Genomic DNA, 21,351 nt, shown 5'->3' with positions numbered 1-21,351 from the left:
CCACCATCTTTCAGAGGCGATGTAAAATTGAGACCGGGGGCTTCTGGTCACTAAAGATCCCATGCTATTTTTGGCTATTAAATCCACATTCCTGCCCAAATTCTAATCACAGTTTTAACTGGATAAAGTATTCACTTCCCACCCTAAACTGTCATGGAAGGGTTGCTATGCGCTGTTAAACATTTGGCTCCTTCCTCCTCAGAAGTGGCTGCATGCATAAAGGGAACAAGATTTTGCTAAATACCTTAAAGTCTTCGTCAATCAAGAAATCACAGCCAATGAGATCAAAGTAGCCCAGTTTGCATTCCAGCTTGGACTTGACAGCCAGGAAGCACTGCATCATGATTTGCTGCATTCTCTTCTGAAAGACACACAATAACGGCATCGTAGGGTCAGTCCAAACACACAGGAGCACAGCGTCTTAGTCGCGACAGGCCAACCGGCCCAGCAAACTTTCCCCTTCCCTGTCTCTATAGAGAGGGTTTCCCAGGTTTGTAAAGTGAGAGGATTTGAGAGCCAAATCACATGTGAAATGGGGCACAAAACCCACATCTCAGGGCAAGATTTTCCCATCTAAGTGTTATTTCCAGAGACACCCACTATCTCCAGAGTGGATTTTCTCATATTAGGCGGCCCATGGAGCCATTCCAGCTGAGATCATAAGACCCACAGACTCTGTTGGCTTGTGAACAACATTTCCTCACAAGCCTTCCCTTCTTCAAGCAGATAGCCACCCCCTGTGCTCCTTCTCCGGTTGGAAGCTTGAGGCCAAATACTGCTTACCGGATAACATAATATGCGACCTTCACCCATCTTTCTGACTTCCTCCTTGGGGACTGCTTTTGAACCCACTGCTCCATGGTGCTATCACACTGACTGCACCATGGAACTGAGCCTGGATCCTCACTCAGAATGAGTGTTTACCAACTTCCTAGAAATACTGCTTCATTTACTCTTTTAAAAGGGACAACCAGACTTGGGGGCAAATGTGGCAATTGACGATTCACAGACTCCCTGAGTTTTGTGTTCAAGAAGCCAAAAACGTAGGGCAAAATGGAGCAGCCGCTGCCAGGTTTTGCTTGGTTTTGAGTTGAACTGATTGTGTTTTATGGTTTCTGTCCAATAACCTGAGCCCAGGCTGGTGGAAAGGTTTCAGAACGGCAGTGAAACTTTTGGCAAACTTAGCCCGAGTTGCGTCCTAGCTGGTTCCCTAAGGTTTTGGGTGAAAAACTAATGTTGTCTTAATGTTTTTAGCATTTAATTTCCTTTGGGTGTCGTTTTAAACAGCTCCACAACAAAGCTTAACAGCCCTTGTCCTTTCTGAGCTCTGCTCCCTTCATTTCCATCCACCGCATATGTTTCAAGCTGCGTGGAATCTTACGGCACCATCCGGGTCACGCTGATGAACCGGCTGGCCCCAGAGACTCCATCCCTAACTTCCATCCCTAACTTCCTTCCCCTCTCGACCTGTGCAAGATGGGAGTGCAGGGTGGAAATCAAGCCTTTTAGGTCTGTCCCACTCTTCATGATAGGAGGGGTTATCCAGCCACAATCTGGAGGATTCTCTGCGCCTTGAAGTCTTTAAACCACATGTTGAGGACTTCAGTAGCTCAGACATAGGTCAGGGGGTTGTTACAGGATTGGGTGGGTGAGATTCTGTGGCCTGCGTTGTGCAGGAGGTCAGATCAGAAGATCATAATAGTCCCTTCTGACCTTAAAGTCTGTGAGTCCCACTGCAAGGGTAAGGAATGGTGTCCCTAGCCTCTGTTTGTCAGAGGTTGGAGATGGATGGCAGGAGAGAGATCACTTGATCATTGCCTGTTAGGTTCACTCCCTCTGGGGCACCTGGCATTGGCCACTGTCAGTAGACAGGATACTGGGCTAGATGGACCTTTGGTCTGACCTGGTACAGCCGTTCTTATGTTAAGAACAGCGTGTATGTGAAGGGATCCGGCCATAAATGAATGGGCTTATACAAAGGCCTTCAAAAGTGCGGTCACACTTCAGCTTGAGTCCTGTCAAGCTGGACATCTCTTTGACATCTCTTTGACGCCCCTTGACTTGTCACTGTAGTACCGTGGCATTGGATTGAAAGCCTGGATAACACTAGGTTTCAGAGTAGCAGCCGTGTTAGTCTGTATCTGCAAAAAGTCTCTAAGGTGTCACAAGTACTCCTGTTCTTTTTGTGAATAACACTAGAGCACTCCTCCAGGTAATTGCTGCCCATCACCCTCTTTCATGACAAGTCACCTCAAAGTGTGATGTAAAAATAAAATCTACATTGACATGAACAAGACGAAAGACTCCAGTAGTTTTTGATGCATATTTTAGGGTGGTTTTTAACAGTAAAATCCTGCCGCATTCAGCGTCTGCTGGTAAACGGTTACTATGGTGCTGCCAATCCCTTCTCCTCACTTGATGCACCTCTGTTTCCCCTCAGGCACCTGAGAAGCAAGCAGATTTGCCCTCCCTCCTGTTCCAGGAAGCCTAATTAACGCCACGCATGCACTCGGGCTCCCCGTACACTCACAGTGAACACGGTGAAGACCCAGTCCTTGGGGAGGCCCTTGGCTTGCCTGAATTTATCATTAATGTAGCTGTTAAAGCGCTCCATCCGCCACACCGTCTCCTCCTTCAGCTGACTGTACAGGGGGTTTTTCTTCTGCATGTACTGGAGGGGAAAGGGGGGATGGAGAAAGCAAAGGGATGGTGAGTTAAAAGGCTTAGATTTCCCCCTCCCTGCCTTGAGGAATGGGGAGGGGAAGAGAGGAATGGTTATAAAGGAACCAGATTCAAGCCATATTCTGAGTTGCCATCTGGCCCAAAAGATGGGAAAGCAAGCGGATCCAAAGTGAGCACTGCAGAAGGAAGGCTATGGGCTGGGATTTGTGGCCAGTCTGTTCTTCCCAAGCACCCTTGCTCAGAAGGTTTAGCTCTGATGGCTTTAGGGCTCTGGCTCCCATGTCAGAATTCCCGGCTGGAAGATCCAGACTTGTTTTGCTTTGGGACCCTGCTCAGGAAGGTGCTGGGTACCCACAATCCCCATTGGCCTCTTGAAGGTCAGGGTGCAGGTCGGCCCCTTGAATTGCTAAGATGAGTGAGTTTGCTGACACCCTGGGAAATATGGGGGTGGGTGAGATGAGACCTGGAGTCCTAGAGCTTGATCCTGCAGGATGTTACTAAGTCGTGCTGAGTGCCCTCAATGTCCATTGAAGTCAGTGGGCGTTAAGGGCGCTCAGTGCCTCGAAGGATCGATCCCTTGATGCACAAGTTTCAGGCAGTCTGAGTGCAATCAGAACTAGGGGTGCAGTGTGGACACAAGGATAGTCTGAGCACACCCTGTGTCCTACCTAGTGGTCACAGTGCAGAGAGGACCTGCTAGAAAGTGCCACATAGCCAAGCCTGAAAGTCCATTTGCTTCCCAGCCTGGAGGTGAAGTGACTTGGCCAAGGAGACACAGCGAGTCAGTGACGAAGCTGGGAACAGAGTCGAGAGGCCTGATTCTCAGTTGCATTAAGGCCCCGTGATGCTGCTTGGAGTGGGGATAAACAGCCCCAAGAACACTCGCTGCACAAGCCTTCCCCAGCCCCTCCCAGCGCTCTACCCCAGCCCTGCCTGCAGCCCCAGGACTAAGGGTTGGATTGGAGGCCTGCTGGGAACATGGCACTGTACTGCAGCTATTCTCGGCTTCCTGGGGACCCATGCAGAGCCATGAGAAACAGCCTCATGGAGGCCAGGCCCCTGTATGGCCCCAGAATACACTGAATGCTCCAAAGGTGGCTTAAAACTACATTAACCCCCTTCCCCATTCCCTGCCCAAGTCCTGGAATGAAGTCACTGAGAATCAGACCCTGGGACTGGGAGTCCCATACTCCCCCAGTCCCCTGCTCTATATTATCCTTTTCCTTCCCCTCCCCTGGCTGCTGCCTAGATGATACCAGCTGAGGGGCAGGCAGCCTGTGATGCATGCTTACAGCAGACCCCATTACCCAGCAACTGTGTTAAAGCAGCAGCAGCAGTGTTGTTTTTAAAAAGGCATTTCTCTTTGTGAGCACAGAGCCCGCTGCTCACCATGCTCCCGGCCTAGTGTAACCCTCCCCGACACGACCAGGAATAAACCCACTTCCGGAGAGCGTCTCTCTGCTGGCGAGGGAGCGCCTGGGAAACATGCACATGTGTGTATCTCCAGAGGAAACCAGGGAGAGGGAATTTCAATTCCGCTGGCTCATTAATCCTTGGGTAAGGTGGAGCCTTATCAAGCCCTGGGTGTTTGCATCGGCCAGGGAGAGATAAATCCCCTCTCCTTATGCAACAGCTGGGCAGGATTGCAAACGTATCTGCCATGCAATCGCTGCTAAGCTGCAAAACTTCTGATTAGTGGAGCTGTCTGCCACGCGGCTCACCCTGGGTTTCAGCTGAATGCACTGTCCCCTGGGCAGGGCAAGAGGCAAACGAGGCCTCGCACTTGTTGATCCCCATGACGTGTCAGCAGAGGGGTCCTTTGTCTTCCCACACCCACCTGTCCTCATAAGATAAGTGCAAATGGGCTCCTGCCAGCGTGTGCCCCCTGAAAACAGAGGGCCTGATCCTGCAAGGTGCTGAGCATCTGCGGCAGCTCCTCACAAGGCCCCGGCCCTGGACGGAACAAACTTCATCTTGTCAAAGGAACAAGACGCGTTTGTAAAAAATAATGGGACAAATCCTCCATTGGTGTAAATCAATGGAGCTCCATTCATTTCAATGGGGTGCACTGATTTACATCAGACGAGGGTCTGGCCCAATAACTACAAATTTGATGTGGGCCGAGAGAACCTTTCACAGATGGTTTATAAAACACGGCAAAGCTCTTTAAAAAGGGGGGGTGGGGGGGTTGGCGATGGAAACACACACAACAGCAGCTTTCCTTCCAAGGTTTCATGATCCAGTTTCAGATTCCCTTGTGCTTGCTTGGGAAACAAAATCAGCCCCGCTCTGTTGATGAGCTGTTGCCTGACGCCTGGGACGGAAAGCCACTGAATGGCTGGCAGGGGTGTATTAATGAGGTGGCGTGGGAGAAAGGGAGTGTTTGTCCTCGGTGCAAGACCTCGGCTCCCCCAGATGTGTCCTTAGCTGGGATTAGATGAAGGTAAAATGCAAAACTAAGACAGGGACCAGCAGCAAAACTGGGATTTGGGCCAGAATTTCGAACATGAATCAGGGTTTTGGTTTGAGTCCATCTGCAAACAAAGTGGATCAAATGTGCTAACGTTGGTTCGTATACTTCAATGGACCGAAATCCGATATGAATTTGGCCCATACATAGACTGTAAGCTCTTTGAGGGAGGGACTGGCTTTTTGTTCTGTGTTTGTACAGCGCCTGGCACAGTGGGGTCCTGTCCATGACTGGGGCTCCTAGGTGCTAGGGTAATACAATAACACATAAAATAATAATAATAATTACTTAAGCATTGAAACTGGATGCCAAATTAGTCATAGGCTCTGTGTAAGTTTACAAATAAATACATTTGGAACAAAGCTTTGATTCTACACTTTCTGTGTCAAGCTATAGATGATTGTGCATTTAACCCCGAACAGGGCTGGTGTTTAGCAAAGCAAAGTTCACTGCAGCAAGAGGAACAAGCTACCTTGTTATCCAACTGCAGGGTGTTTTCGTAGAGGTGCTCTGTGGGAAATGGTTCTGCTTGACATTTGAAACATACCAGAGAAAAATGGCTGGCTTCCTTGCGTGGGGGAGGCAGGACGGAATCAAGTGTAGTTTGAAAAAAAGTCCTACATGTTGCCAGCTGCTCAGGTGAGTTACCTTCCCCCCCTCTTCCCGACAGGTTTCTAGGTAATTTATGCTCTGCTAATAAGCACCTGTCCCTTGTTTGATGTCAGTTGTGCCAGAGGGTCTCACCCGAGCACTTGAAATCCCCTGTGCACAGCCCTCGAGTTGAGCAAACAACTCTGTTCCAGGAAAACACTTTGATAATAGCGTATATTGCAGAAAGTGGCTATAATCCGTGTCCTGAGCTACCTTTCTGCAATAACAATAAAACTCCTGCAAGAACCAGTGGGAGAGCCTGGGAGAGCTCCCTACCTGGCTCTTCAGAACACACCATTCCGCTGGAGGGAGCAAATGCATTGGGGAGCAAATGGGAAGCAAAACCTCCAGCAGACTTTGGTCACCTGCTTGGCATATGTTGGGCAGTGGGATCGCCAGGGGCCGTGGAACTGGGGGGGTGGGCAGGTGTGTGTGGAAATATTGGGGGTGGCGGATCAATGTCTCCACCCCCTGCCCCACCCACTGGTTTGCACCCTCACAATACATTGTGGGGGTTCGAGCGGCATCCAGCTGCATTCTGGCCCCACGTGCATGGGAGGGAAGTGGGGGCAGAGAGGAGAGCAGGACCTGGAGGAGGGACTGGAGCAGCCACCGCAGCACGTGAGACTGGGCCAGCCACCGGGGAGCAAGTAGGACTCCCTGGCCCAGCCCGGGTCCCGCCTTCTAGCTGCCATAGGCCCTGGCACAGACACCCATCCTGGGGGAGGGGCAGGAGTAAGGGCACTATCCGCCAGGGCAGGTGGGGGACAGGAGAGGGCACCAAAACCTGGGCAGAGGTCAGGGTGCCAATTACCGGGCACTGGGCACCAGCTGCTATCGAAATGCCATAGGAATGGCCGTAAGACCTACCAGGAGGCCCCTTCACAGCCTGGATACAATTCCTCCCCTCCCCAGAGAGTCTCAATAGCTTGCCTTGTTCCCCCTCCTATCCCTCTGCCTCCTCATTCACAGGAAGCTTCTGCCCCCTTAGGGGTTGTTACTAGCGGGAGAGAGGGTGGGATGGGCGTTTGGCAGATAACAGGGCCAGTGCAAGGATCTCACTTGGAGGTAGCAAAGCTGGCAAAGATCAAGGTTTAATTCCAAGAGCTAGCCAGAGACCTGTTTTATTAAAGACACTTTTGCATGCGGCAGGATTATTATTTATTTGAATTATGGCAGCCCCATATCAGTCAAGCGACATATTGTCCCTGTCCCAAAGAGCTTACGATCGGCATACCCAAGACAGACGAAGGGAAAAGAGACCCAGAGAGGGGAACTGTCTCACCTAAGATCATGCAACAGATCAGTGGCAGAGAACAGAATCCAAATCCAGTATTCTGTCCATTTGGCCATAGTGCATTTGTGATCCTGATCCAATCACTCCCATACCAGCCAAAGTGCTAGGGTCACATACTCATGAACCACATTAGTAGCCTCTCACCTCCTGCTTTTGGGAGTCCCGTCTGTCAGAACTGCCTCTCAGCATGCACCTAAATCAACTTCCCCACTTGCTAATAGTGACACCTCTAGTCCATCATTTTACCGAACTATGGGCACGAAAGGGACCTCCTGGCACTATCCAATCAGATCACACAGGGTGGACAGATGGATATAGTTTCAGTTTACCTGATTGGTCAGATGAGCAGTGAGGTCATCGGAAGTGGCATTGTAGTGGGTGCAGGTAAGTCGGACATAGCCATGGCCGAAAAATAATACATAAGGCACCGTGCAGGCAATGAGGAGGTAAGAACGGACATCAAACTTCTTCCCCTCTAGGAGCAGAGGTTTTTGGATATACCTGCCAGAGCGAAAGTGCAAGCTGTGACATCAAGAAAGGGCATGAAGGGCTGTAGCATGGGGAGCTAACAGCTCACGCCTGTGGCCGTTGATTTCAGTTGACCCAGGATCAGCCTCTGATCACTTTACTCCATAAGTTCGGATTTAGATCAATGGGAGCGAGAGGCTACCCAAACAGATTAAGTTTAACAGAAGCTGAAAGCTGATGAACAAAACCAAATGACCCACTAAACTGCTACTTTCTTGTCCTATATTTCCCTTCCCCTCGCTTCTGTTGACATTTGGGCCCGATCCAGTCATCCGTGCTCTGGCAAAACTCCCAGTGGAATCAAATGGGAGAGTGGTTTGAGTGAGGAGTGCAGATGCAGGTCCCTCTGTGTGTAAATAAGGATGTCCCTTAAAGTATTCAGTGTAGTTGTAGCCATGTCAGCCCCAGGATATTAAAGAGACAAGGTGGGTGAGGTAATATCTTTGATTGGATGAACTTCTGTTGATGAGAGAGACAAGCTTTCGACCAACAGAAGTTGGTTCTATAAAACATACTACCTCACCCACCTTCTCTCTCTCTGTCCCTTAAAGTGTAGTTCTGCTCTGAATAGCAACCGTGTTAAAGCGGCAACATTTCACTCATCAGATCTATGGCTTGCGTGTGTATTCAGCGTCATATCGGAGCTGCTGACTTTACTCACTAAAATATATTAGCACTTTAGCATCTCTCAACTGTGTTGAGCCACCACAGTGCAAGTGACATGGATTCTTTTCTAGCTCATGCGTCATCAACAGACCTGTCAAATAGGCTGACCAGGTTTGAGCTAGAAAGAAACCCTCTAGACTTTTAGCTGTGAGGTTGCGTTTGCGAGGTAGGCAGTTAGAAAAACATCCATCTTTTAACTTGTAAATAGAGCAGGTTGGTTAAAAAAGTTCGGGGGCAATTATAGAAAGTCATTTTCCATAACAGACAACACTTCAACTCTCATCCTATTCATGTCCCCCAGCTCTGATTGCTTTTAGCAGTGACATTAACATTCGTTGATAGCAATGTCACAATTCAGTCCTACCCTGGAAGTGGCCGTGTTGCTACAAACTCGAGCTCTCACTGAGTTACTCAAATCACTAAGGTACACTAAATTATAGCTACCCTGGGACAAATCTTGAGAGATGCTGCCCCATTAAAAACTAAGGCCCAGGTTCAATAAAGTATTTACGTGGCTAACTCCCATTGGAAAGGGTTCAGAGAAAAGCCCCAAGACTGGTTAATGGATTAGAAAATCTGCCTTATAGTGATAGACTCCAAAATCTCAGTCTATTTAGCTTAACAAAGAAGAAGGTTAAGGGGTGACTTGATTACAGTCCATAAATATCTACGTGGGGAACAAATATTTAATAATGGCTCTTCCGTCTCGCAGAGAAAGGTATGACATGATCCAGTGGCTGAAAACTGAAACTAGTCAGATTTAGACTGGAAATAAGACATACATTTTTAACAGTGAGAATAATTAACCGTTGGAACAATTTATCAAAGGATTGTGATGGATTCAGCATCACTGGAATTTTTAAATCAAGCTGGGATGTTTTTTCTGTACTATCTTCTCTAGGAATTATTTTGGGGAAGTTCTATGGCTTGTGCTATAGAGGAGGGCAGACTAGACAAGGACAGACCACTGAATCAATGGAATTAATATAGCCAGAATAACGGGGTAGCCCCACGCCCCCTTCTGCTGTAGGACTCGGGGCAGTTCCCAGAAGGGGAATTTCAGGCAGCATGTCATACTGGAGAGCTTTTTTCTGCCTGCCTGAAAACAAGGGACACATTGCAGACGGTAGAAAGTGAAAGATTAAATTTCTTGACACATCCAGATAAATCAGCTTGCCCTCCCACTCCCCACTGGCAGCACAGCTCTCCAGTTCATGCTGAGTTTTCTAGTTGGTTTAAAAACTCTATAGTCTCATTACACACGGCAAAACAAACCCATTCATCTTATGGCCTAAACCAACATTTCTTTGTGGACACTGACAGCAGAGGGCACTGTTAGGACGCACAGTGAAATGGCAGGAAGAGAAGCTGAGCATTTGAACACTAAAGGAATAAAAGCTTATGCCACATTTGTAGAGTGGGATGGAATTAAAGAGTGACTAATATTTACTGGAGAGTATACAGAGTTTGCATTTGAATACAAAGAACCCGTCACACACGGCCATCGCCGGAGTGATATCATTTAGGAATAGTACGCCGTCCCTTCTCACGAAAGGGGGGTGGACATTTATGTGGATAACAAGAATACCCAGAGTTCTAACAGTTAAAACTAACAACATTTTTGGATGGGATGGTAAACCTCATCCTTAAGCCTGTCTCTCGCTATTGGAGATCAGGATTTGGGGTCGGGAAAGAATTTTCCCTCAGGTCAGGTTGGCAGAGGACCTTTCTCTGCAGCATTGTGACCAATCACACACTGGTTTGAACTAGAGTAAAATAGTGGGTTCTCTGTAACTTCAAGTCTTTAAATCAAGCTTTGAGGACTTCAGTAACTGAGCCAGAAGTCATAGGTCTGTTACAGGAGAGGGTGGGGGAGGTTCTGTGATCTGAGATGTCCAAGAGGGCAGACTAGATGATCATGGTGGTCCCTTCTGGCCTTAAAGTCTATGAGGATGAGACCTAATGTGGGGGGCAGATTACCCCACATGTGCTACTTTAGGGTTCTTACAGCTTCCACTGAATCATGTGATATTGGTCACTGTTAGAAACAGGATACCGGACAAATGGACCTTGGGTTTGATCCAGGCTATCAATTCCTCTGCCTCTATGTGCCAGCAACTTCATACACATACCTGTCCTACCACAGAAGGGCTGGCAGTTCAGACTTGCCCTCTTACAAGGCTCTCCTGTCCATCCCAACTAGACCGGCTAATACCTTCCTTATAGAGAGATTTATCGTAATAGTCTGACAAAGATAAAATGGACTAATTGCTTGAGTTGGCTGGGAAGGTTGGAGTTTTGTGTTCTCGACTTTCTGGGATAAAGTTGCTAAGTTGTAATATCAGAATGTTTGAGTTGTGACCCAGTGGCATGGTGGGGTGATGCAAACAACACCATGATGGAACACGCTAATGTCACATTATGATAAATTTGTCATGCCCTTAGTATATCACACTATGATGTTGGCATGCCATGTGGCATGTCACATCTTGATCACACTATATTATGTCATGATAACGTAGTATTGGTCACTGGGATGCTTGAAGTGCCCTGGAAGCCTAGCTTCAAGATTACTGAACCAAACAACCACTTAGAATCCAGGCTGTCCCATGAAAGCCAGGAGGGATGTCTGTGACTTGCAGCTCATTATATAAATAATGACAATACTTTGCACCTCTGTAGTGCATCTCATTCACAAAGCTCAAGGCACTCTAGAAAAATCAATGAATTAATCAACCCAGCGCTCACTTGGGAGCTGAGTATTTCCTATCCTTATTTCAAAGATGGGGAACTGAGAGCAGCTTAGTGAGTTGCCTAAGGACACAGGGTGAGTCAGTAGAAAGATTATGCAGTGAAGAACTCTTATCTGGATCCGTCTGGGCACATGCCCATCCTGGATTCTTTGTGGCAGGGATCATATTTTGTTCTGCGTTTGTACTGTGCCTAGCACAATGGAGTCCAGGGTCAAGACTAGGGCTCATAAGAGTTATGGTAATGCAAATAATTAATAATAACAATAATTCTCGAGCACCACCAGCAAAATGGAATGAACCTTGTCTTATGTGACCACTCAAGGGACCAACAAATATTGGTTGGATAAGGATGTGTCTAATAAAGAGGGGCTGAGTTGTGTATTACGGGTGTGGATTTTCACAGGCTCTCAGGGTTGGCTTTGTTTCTGCTCCTATTAAAATGACTCCCATTGACTTCTGTGGGAACATAGGTGCTAAGCCACTGCTGAGTGTTTTTGAAACACGCCCCTTTATTTTTGGGGACAGTTTGGGGCAGTGCCTTAGAGTGGGAGATTACCAAGGAAGGGCCTCTTGTATGGGGTTCACTGTACTGATAGTTTGAAATCTAACTCACACCTTGGTGGCTGCTGTTTGTATGTGGGCAGTTAGTGGACTGGGATCTCTTTATTTGGGTCCTTATTCCTTATGTCCCTACACAAAGCCTGGGGGAGAGCTTGCTCCACCACAGCTCCTGTTTGTGTTCCTTCTTGCCCCTGTCCACCTCATCAGCTTGTCATTGCTTTTCAAATCTCAGCTGAAAACTTTCTCCCTTGCTTCTGCTAGTCTAACTTCACTCTCTTTCTGCCACGGCTGTGTTTTTCAACTCTGCAAAGCATTCTGGGATGCAGCTGATAAGAGAGATACTAGACAAAAGAAAGCTGTATGGTGTTCTTGCAGTCCCCTGGAGTATGACACTTGCAGAGACATCAGAAGGAGACAGCAATAACATTTGGTAGCCAGAGACTCTCTGGGCTTCGGCTTAAAAAATATAGTTAGCTGTGAAGTTCTTACAAAGAAAGCATGTGTCTCTTTTGACTACCGGCCATGAGTATCTACAAGAGCAGTTCCTGTTTGAGGTCAAGAAGCTCACAGCTACCAGGCAGACTACAACAGATATATAGGAGGCATAGAATGGGTGGCACAGATGCTGCAGCTGTATGGTGTGTGAAATCTTGGCATGGTGTAACAAGCTGGGATAATACCTAATTCAAATGGCTCTATACAAGGCTTTTGTCATGTATGAAGCTATAGCATCTGGCCTTTGGAAGTCATTCTTACATTGTTAGATAGAGATCATCTCAAACCTCCTGTTTGATGGCGATGACCTATCTCCAAATGTCAGACATGAAGGTGTTGAAACAGGCTCAGCTGAGAAATAGCCCTCTACCCACAAAGCATAGTGAGTCCTAGGCCACTGAGAAGAGATGGTGTGAACCATCAAACAGCTATGAAGGAATTCAAGTCATTAAGGTCAATAAGGCCTGACTGAGTGCCCATGGAGGTCAGCTGGCACCTTTCCACTGAATTCTTGGAGCACTGGATCAGGCCCGTAGAGGTGATCCCAAACATGTCAGTGCTCAGACAGATGCTTTCGGAAACATTAACCTTCAGGGGACTGGATGACACAGGGGCGGAGCGCGCCAGGCCCAGTTCTTTTTCAGTTTCCAAGCTGAAGTCAAAGGGAGTTTCCCTTACAAAGGTCTGAATGGGAAATGAGCAAGGGGCTCTGGATTTGGCCAAGAGAAGGGACGTGAAGCAAAGCAATATACCCACGCTGACAGAGCATGTCTGTGGCAGATTCAGGAGGGGAACCCAGCTCTTCCAGTTCTGCCCCAACATCATGGGAACACCCTTCTTCCCCTTTGTCACCAGCAATCGCTGGACTGCAAATGGATGCAATGGCGTGCCCGCCTGCTGCATTCTCTACCTTTGCACTATTCTTGCCTGGGGAGCTTTGTACGGCACCTTCTTGTACAGAGGGTCTTCCTCGATGCTCTGGAGTTTGGCCTGAAGCGAGTTGACACCTGCTTGATTTTTAAGCAGGAAAATTCCTCGCCCTTGGTTGGAGCAGGTGGGTTTGCAGATCCAAATCTGTGTGTCTGCAGACAAGAAAGAGTCTATTAGATTACAGCGTCGTTATGGATACTGTACATTCCCTATAGCATGGTATCCCGAGACACCAACATGCTCAATGAATGGGTGCTGAAACATGCTCATTTGAATATATATATTTAAATATTGTAGCTCACAAATAAAGAAGGGCCTGGGGCTAACCTAAGATCTGCACATTCCCAAGCTTTGGTGTCATGTAAGATCTGGAGCTGGGTTTTGCCAGTGGGTCTCAGCTCTACCATGATAGCACTAGCTTTGGAGACTGGACTCTGATTCCACCTCCTGAATGATGGGGCCTTCAAGTGGGCCTCCGGGATGCTTTTGCTGGTGTGTTGGAGAAGCGAGCGGGCAAACAAAAGCGCTGGTGATGATGTCTAGTGATGATGGCCAAGGGAACAGCTGAAGGGAGAAAGTTGGCGGGAGCCTCTGTCTGACACTGCCCAAGGCAAGAGTCTGTCTCCAGGGTTTGGACAGCTTGGAGGAGGGGATGTTGTGCAAGGAGATACCTACAAGGCAGCTGACAGATCACTAGAGACAGTGGGGTGGGCAACTTCTGGGCCAATCAAAACAATCGGAATGTTGAAGGGGCATATTTGGGCTACGTGTCAGAGAAACTGGGGTCGGGTGAGTCACGTTCTCTGAGTAGCCCACTTGTCAGCAGTATTCAGGTCTAGATGACTATCCCACATGTTGCTGATATTCATTGGGATTCAGGACATTTACTGTTCACTCTCTAGCCCTAGTGATATTCCAGAACAGCGCCTGAAATGACTGCTGGAAGCTGTAGCATGACTGATTCTTGGGCAGGTCAGAGACGCCATAGGCACCTTGCTAACACTCCAGGGATTTCTGGGGTAATTGAAGGAGTGGGCAGGTACTGGGGAGCAAAGCGGGGCAGGGAAGCCCCTCATTTATTGTTTGCTTTTTCATAATTACTTTGGGATCACTACGCCATCTAAAAACCAATGTTTCTCCCAGAACACTTGACCTCATCATTGGCAATGTGCAAAGACTAGTCACCTTTGTAAAGTTCAAAGAAAGCTTCTCTCTCATCTTTTATATCCAGCCGAAAGGATTCTGGGAAGAAATCTTCCATCTTCAGTATCCTATGGGAGAACCGACCATAAGCCAAAAAACCTTTCCTGAGCCATACAGCCCTTTTTGAGTTCCCATCAGACAAGAGGTAGGGGGCACATCTTACTGGAGACTTGGGTTATGGATTTTTTTCCCTTTTCTCTTCCCCTGTACTCTTTTATTTCCATTGGGGAAGGCTTTTTACTCACAATAACAATGTTTTTCTTGAACACCTCTAGAGGCGAGCCTGACTCTCAACCCCAGACTCCAACTTTTGGGAAAGTTCAAATCTGGATCTGACTTCTAGGTCTTGAGCCCATCCCTAATAATATTGCATCAAGCGCTTCAAGACTTTGGGACATGCAGCAGCTTGTAAATCAATATTGACTATTTATCAGAGGTAGACAAGGATCTGGGCAAAACTAGAGCTTCTCCTCCAAATCTGAATAATGGAAGAAGTCCCAAGAGGGAATGCTGGAGAATATATGCTAAGATATGGCCAAATGTTTCCTTAAACTCTACAGAATTTGTTGGCCTTGGTGATGTCTTTTACACACTAGGTTTGCTGCAAACTAACAGACAGGGCCTCAGGTAAGCATGGCAGAGGTTATTTGCGGTACAGATAACACTGCAGCAGAGGTGGTAATGTGCTGTATCTGATATTTACAAAATGCTCTAGAGCTTCAAGAGTTCCCACCTCATCTTTCATGGGGGAATTCATTACAACTGGTACCTTTGGGGATCAGGCAGTTCTACAGTCCCAGGTATAGGTAAAAGATGTATTCATTTTTATAATTTACTCCTTCAAGGCTCAAAAAAAAAACAAAAAAAAACCCTTCCCCCTGCCCTCCGCCATGGCTTTTATACCTCTTGTTTCATACTCAAAATAACAAAAGAGATTAAACCTCCAGAATAGGTGGGTGACTGCAGCCCAATATTAATGCCAGAGAAGAGACAAAAATGCAGACACAGTTAGTTGGAGGAGCAAAACTGAACCCCCCAAAACTATGCACCAAGTTAAAGCCTACTAAAAATGTAGCACTCAGCATCCACGTAAGCTTAGCTCATTTGAAGTGAAGATTAAGATCTTTAGAAGGTTGAAGCAGAAAACATGGACCATTGAACTTAACTACAGCTGAGTAGAGGAGAAAAGCTACTTCACTCTGATCAGTCATCCAGGGCATGGTCCACAATCCACTGAAATCAGTGGAAAGACTTCCATTAACTCCCAGTGCGCTTTGGATCAAAACATAACGCCAAAAGATGAGTGGATGGAGGAGAAGAAAGAAGAGCATACAAGACTTTAGAAAAGAAGAGAAAGCGTGATGTCCCCAGATCTGATTGTGTTGTACCATGCTGGGTTACTTGCTATGAGACTTTGCATGAATCAGTGTGACAGTTAGTGAAGTCAAAGTTAAATATAGTGGCACACGATGGCTTTTTAAAACAATCTTTGTTTTGTCCATCATCAGTGGAGCTATACAAACAGGATTGGTTGGCTAGCTTAATGATTCTGAAAAGTTCTAAGATCAAAGTAGAGGGTGGAGTTTCATCAGAGCTTAATCAGAAATCAGTTTTAGTCACAGGGTGGAGAAACCAAGGATTTCCAGGATGGGTCTCACAAGCCCATCTCTACCAGATGATATCTCATCCCATCAACGAGGTGACCATCTGTCCAACTTCTCCTTTATATGGTACCCTCCCCCAAGTGGCACAGGTTTCTATATTCTGGCTGTGTAAAGCCCAAAGGGATGTGCAGTCCTTACTTGGCATTCAAGTTCTTGCTGATCTTGTTCATCACCCGCTCATACTCCCTCAGGTTGCTCAAAAGGCCAATCTTAGTAGTGAGGACCTTATTGTTGGGGATCTGGTAGAGAAGCTGTTCGCCTGCATTAGAAAACAAAACATATCCTTCATGGGCCACACAGCCTGATCTGGGATATGGAGGTAAATCCTGCCTGCAGAGTAAAATTCCCCATCTGCTAAAAGGCTTGCCGAGGAGCTGAGATCTGCCCTGAAACCAGCGGGGAGGGACCACATTCTCCTTCTCCCTCAAAGCACCTCTTGTTCCTGAGTGAGTTTGCTCTGCCACGGTAGCAGCTGCCCGGCGTGCCACTTACAGTGCAATGGTGATACTGTTATATACTCAGAGCCAGGTTGTCTCTGGTCCTGTGTAGGTGCCCAATGTGGGAGCTTTCCTGTCCCCTCCCTTCCTCCCTGGTACCCCCCTTCAGGGGACAGCCAGAGCGTGACTAGATAATGCAGGTAGCGTGCTGGGCTGTGGTGCACATGTGTAGGGCCAGGGTGAAGGTGGCACAATGTCTCCTGCCCTTTTATACATGCACCAGCAGAGATGTGGCATCCCAGAACATGCACTCTGTCCCTGCCAAAGCCTGGTGGAACTGCTGTCCAGGGGCCAGGAGGAATTCTAGCCTGCAAATGCTCCCCCCTGCAGTGTGACCCCCTGCCACATCCCCTGCCGCAGGGCTGTGCTTTAATGGCATAATCCGGCCAAATAGCTGGCACACGTCCCCGCTGTAACTGCAGTGGCATGTCCAGACCCTGCCCATGGATTGGCAGGGAAAGGGTTAACCCACTCTGGTGCTGCCTGAAGGAATAAGCACAGCTGCATATCCTAAGTATAGGGATTGCTGGGCCAGCTGTAGTGTATTAATTCCCCAGCACCCAGACTTTAAGAGGGAGGGGTTGGGTGCACTTAGGCCCCAGGGCTCCTAGGAGGGAGAGTATGGGAAAAGCCCTCTAGCCACTAGTTTACATTTTGGCTGTACAAAGCCCCTCTCTTTGGGGTGAAATCTGATAAGGCACCAGGCTGAAGGAGGCCTTTGTGAATTCTTAGTTTCAGGCTCTTCCTGTGGGGAGTTTGGCTGGGCCCCAAGAAGCCTGGTTATGCTGATTAGATTTATCTCTAGGCCAGGGAGATCCGCAGAATGCTCAGCCTGACCTTTTACATGGAGGTTTAGAGTTTTCAGGGCTCCTTGGGATCTAAACCCTTGTAAAGGGGCTTCTTTTCTTTCTGATTATTCAAGTCCCGTTTAAGGATAGTGAGCATGTATGCAATGCTCCCCCTTCTAAAGCATCCATCCCTCCTGAGGGTCAGTTTCTCAGCTGGCATGAAGTAGAGCAGCTCCCTTGACCTCAGGGGAGGTAAACCAAGTTATACTAGAAGACAACTTGTCCCCTGGTCTCAATATGGAGCTGCACTGCCATCCCCCCACCCCCTACAGCACAGTGTGGCTTTGAAAAGAGTTCAGGTGTAGGATTGTCTCTTAGTAAGAGCAAGAGACTGGGAGGCAGCAGATCTGAGTTGCCCCCTGTGCTAGCTTAGGCAAGTCTCCTAGGCCAGTGGTATCAATCTGTGATTTGCAGAGCACTTGATGGGCTGTGGAGAACTGTCTGATTTCATTTCCCAGCTGCTAGCACATGTGTTCAAACTCATCAGTGCCGCTGGGAATGAAGAGGGGCCACTGCTAAATGAGAGGAACAGAGGTTCTCGGGGACTAGAGCTACCAGTAGGCCTGGATCGATCAGCCATGAGTAGTGGGAAGAGAACCCAGTAGCTAGGCAGCGGAGATCAGGCATAAGAGAAGCGTTTGTAGGGGGTGAGAGAGAAGAGTAGATCGGAGAGGGAGCAGTGAAATGAAGAGCAAATTTAGCAATTTACTTCATAGAGGACAAAGCGCACCCCATTTTAGAAGGTTCCAGTTTAGCTCCTCTGTGCCTCAGTGTCCCTGGTGCTACACCATGGTGTCTGAGCAATCAGAGCGGCATCTTCTCCACCAAGGCTTCACCCACTTGGTTGAAAGGCAGCTCTAATGTTCTCTTTACCCAGCTGCTGCAAAACAGCTCGCGTTCAGTTCTATGTGTCCGTCGCTCCTGTAGCGGTGCCCTGCCGGGGAACCCAAACCCTCCTCCTCCTCCTCCTCCTCCTCCTTGTAGCTCTGCGAGTCCAGTATTCCCTCGCTCTCCCCGCCACCGCTTTGACCTCTTACCTTCTTTGAAGTTGTAATAGGTCTCTCGGCTCTTGGTCTCGCACCATTTCAGTTTGTAATCCTCCCTTTTGTTGTCATGGATACGCTGCCAGCCTTTGCTCCTGCAGTAGACGCTCACCCTGCGTGGAGAACAAAATAGCAAAGCAGCCCCTGCTTTTAATGAAGAGTTAATTAGCTCAGAGTCCTTCAATTCCCTGAGATTGTCCCTAGAGGGCTGACTCAACAACACCTACAAGCCCTGAGGTGGGGGAGATGGGGCTTCTCCCCTCTCTAGTTCATTAGAGTGTACCCTTGTGGGACTGTACTGGGGTTTTTGAGAAGTGATGATGATGGTGGTACAGACCTCGTTAATGAAGGCTGAGCTGATCAAATGGGGCTATTTCAATTAGGAGGGAAATGGTACCTGTGGGAGCCCTGTGTAGTGGGTGGCTTGGCAAGAAATCTCTCGGCCTAAGACTTCAAAAATGAGGGGGAAGAGAGAACAGCTAAGTAGCCACTGGAAAAACTGAATGTGTTTGTAAACCCAGTGTGGTGGCACTTGAAGAGTTAATGAGGAAAGCCCATGGAACCAGAGCGAGGAGGTAGCAAGGAGCGAGACAGGGCCCCAGAGTTTGCTTCTATTCTGTGTCAGGTTCCAGTGTCTGCAACTCAAAAAGGATGTTGGCAAATCGGAAAGTTACAAGAATGACTTGAGGTGGGGTGTGTGGAAATGCCTTCTAGTGAGAGGCTTAAGACGCTCAATCTATTTAGTTTATCAAAGAGAAGATTAAGAGGTGATTTGTAGGCTGTGATCAAATACCTGCAGGGGAATAGATTTCTGATAGTACTCAGCTCTTGAAGCTGGCAGGAAAAGGTATAACAACATCCAGTGTCTGGAAGTTGAAGCAAGACAAAGTCAGACAAGAGAGAGGCTCAATTTATAAACAGTGAGGATAATTAACCATTGGAACAAACTACCGAGCGCCAGGGTGGATTGTCCATCGCTTGCGGTATTGAAATCAAGACTGGATGTCTTTCGACAAGACGTGCTATTGCTAAACTGAAGTTAGGGGCTTGATACTGCAGAGATTAGTGAGGGGAGGGGCTAAAGCCTATGCTTTGCAGAAGATCAAACTACATGATCATAATAGTCCCTATTGGCCTTAAAATCTATTAGTCTAACTACACAGAAGTCTCTGGGGAGAAGAATGACTTACAGTCCAGCCCCGTTAGCACCGCCAATGTAAAAGAACGGCCCTGACGACGGAGGCTCCTCCACCTTCTTGTCTTCCAGCTGATCGACTTCAGGGACTGTTTTGTGATTTGTTTTATTCCCTTTGGACTTGGCTTCATCCACCAGCTCCACTTCAGATGCGCTGGAAGCAGCTGCAAGAATTAGAAAGAGGGAGACTTGAGCCAGGTTAGCGAGGTCTTCTCTATCAAAAGCACTATCTCAGCAGAAGCTAGCAATGGAAAAGCATATATGATGTTCTATCGTCTAGTCTATTCAATGGCCAGTGCAGGGCATGGTCCCTAGATAGAAGAGGGATCAGATATTAAACTGATGGCAGATATTTGGGTGTGTGAACAAAATAAAAAAAAACGAACAGGGCAGAGATTTCCAGGAAACACTTCTTGTAAATCTGCATTGGCCCATGGTGACAGTCTTACTCAGTATTCACAGTGATTAGAGGATATGCACGGTTTTATGGTTAAAACACTCAGCTGGGACTCAGGAGATCGGAGTTCAATTCCTAGATTTGCCACAGAGTCCCTATATGACCTTGGGCAAGTCACTTCATCCCTCTATGCCTCAGTTTCCCTAGCTGTAAAATGGAGAATGGCACCTCCCTATCTGAGCAGGTGTTGCAAGAATAGATTTGTTAATGCTTGTAAGGTTCCCAGGTATGCTAGCGATGGGACCATAAAAATGCCTGTAACTCAATTATTCATATCAGAAATGCAGGACCACAGAGTTGGCGGGAGTTTTGCACAGGTCGGGAGTGAAGAATAAGCCACTACGTTACGACATTGACTCTAGCGAGTCTAACCACGCTTTGAAGCAGATGATCATAAGTCTATCTGAAGCCTATAGAATTTCGCTGCGCATGCAGGAAGTGACAGCTCTCAGGTCCCGTTCTGAGTGATAGGCGGCCAGGAAATGGAACGGCACGAATTAATTGGGGTGACATGACTGTAGGAGTTGTGTGGGTGGGAATGAGAAATGTTCAGCCCGCTTCAGACTGGTAACTAATCAGGTCAGGGCTTGCCATGGTTCTGTTACTTATTCTCAGATGCTAAGGCTCAGAGGCTGATGAACTGGCAGGGGATAATAATGATGTTCAGAACAAAGCTAATGAGATTGGCCCCGTCTTCAAGAGCTGCAGTGTGATTTCCTGAAGAGAATGAGGCTGGTATCCAGTGCCAGCAATCAGCAGGCATAATTCTAACTTTGGGCCATTTTGGGAAGGACAGTCTTGTGGGTGAGGCACTAGACTAGGACTCAGGAGAGCTAGGTTCCATTCCTGCCTCTGCCACAGATTTTCTGTGTGAGTCACTTGTTCTCTAAGTGCATAAGTTCTCCATCTCAACAATGGGGATAATGATTTTGATTCCCTCCACTGTGTGTATTGTTGTTCTAGACTGTAAGGTCTTTGTAACAGGGACTGTCTCTTACGTGTCTGTACTGCACTTAGTGGAATGGGGTTTTGAGCTCAACGGAGGCCTCTAGGTGCTATTATAGTACCAATAGATAATAACCGAGGGTGGATCACTGTGTTGAATAATTAGAAAACGCTGGGAAATAATGCCCTGGCATTTCAGCTACCATACCTAAGGCTGTTTGCCAGTTACTTCTTTGTACAGACCAGATATAGAACCTTGATGCAATGACAGTTTCCAAACCCGATCACTCATTGTTCCAGAACCCCTGCTGCCAGGCAACCTAATAAATGTAAAGATGTCTGATGCTCTGAGAACCTGGAATCTCTTGGCATTATTCATATAGTGCCTGATCCTGTCAATGGGAATTTTGATATTGACTTCAGTGGGACCAGAGCACAGCCACAATGCAGCTGTGGGATAATATCC

The 21,351-nt window shown here is 47.6% G+C and overlaps 1 protein-coding gene across 1 annotated transcript in view; it reads right to left on the bottom strand.

The window, feature by feature from the left end:
* TTLL10 (tubulin tyrosine ligase like 10) overlaps positions 1 to 21,351 on the bottom strand; it is a 197,374-nt gene that overhangs the window by 9,610 nt on the left and 166,413 nt on the right. Inside the window, exons 6-13 of the mRNA XM_054009101.1 lie at positions 19,479 to 19,647; positions 18,283 to 18,401; positions 16,039 to 16,159; positions 14,219 to 14,304; positions 13,014 to 13,185; positions 7,430 to 7,601; positions 2,531 to 2,671; positions 245 to 361 (exon numbers count right to left, since the gene is read on the bottom strand). Of these exons, the coding sequence (XP_053865076.1) occupies positions 245 to 361; positions 2,531 to 2,671; positions 7,430 to 7,601; positions 13,014 to 13,185; positions 14,219 to 14,304; positions 16,039 to 16,159; positions 18,283 to 18,401; positions 19,479 to 19,647 (1,097 nt within the window). The remainder of the gene's footprint in view (positions 1 to 244; positions 362 to 2,530; positions 2,672 to 7,429; positions 7,602 to 13,013; positions 13,186 to 14,218; positions 14,305 to 16,038; positions 16,160 to 18,282; positions 18,402 to 19,478; positions 19,648 to 21,351) is intronic.

The sequence above is a fragment of the Malaclemys terrapin genome, chromosome 19 (genome assembly GCF_027887155.1).
Source record: "Malaclemys terrapin pileata isolate rMalTer1 chromosome 19, rMalTer1.hap1, whole genome shotgun sequence".
Classification (NCBI taxonomy): Eukaryota; Metazoa; Chordata; order Testudines; family Emydidae; genus Malaclemys; species Malaclemys terrapin.
Note: the sequence above shows the minus strand (reverse complement) of the source record. Positions and strands in the feature narration are given on the sequence as shown.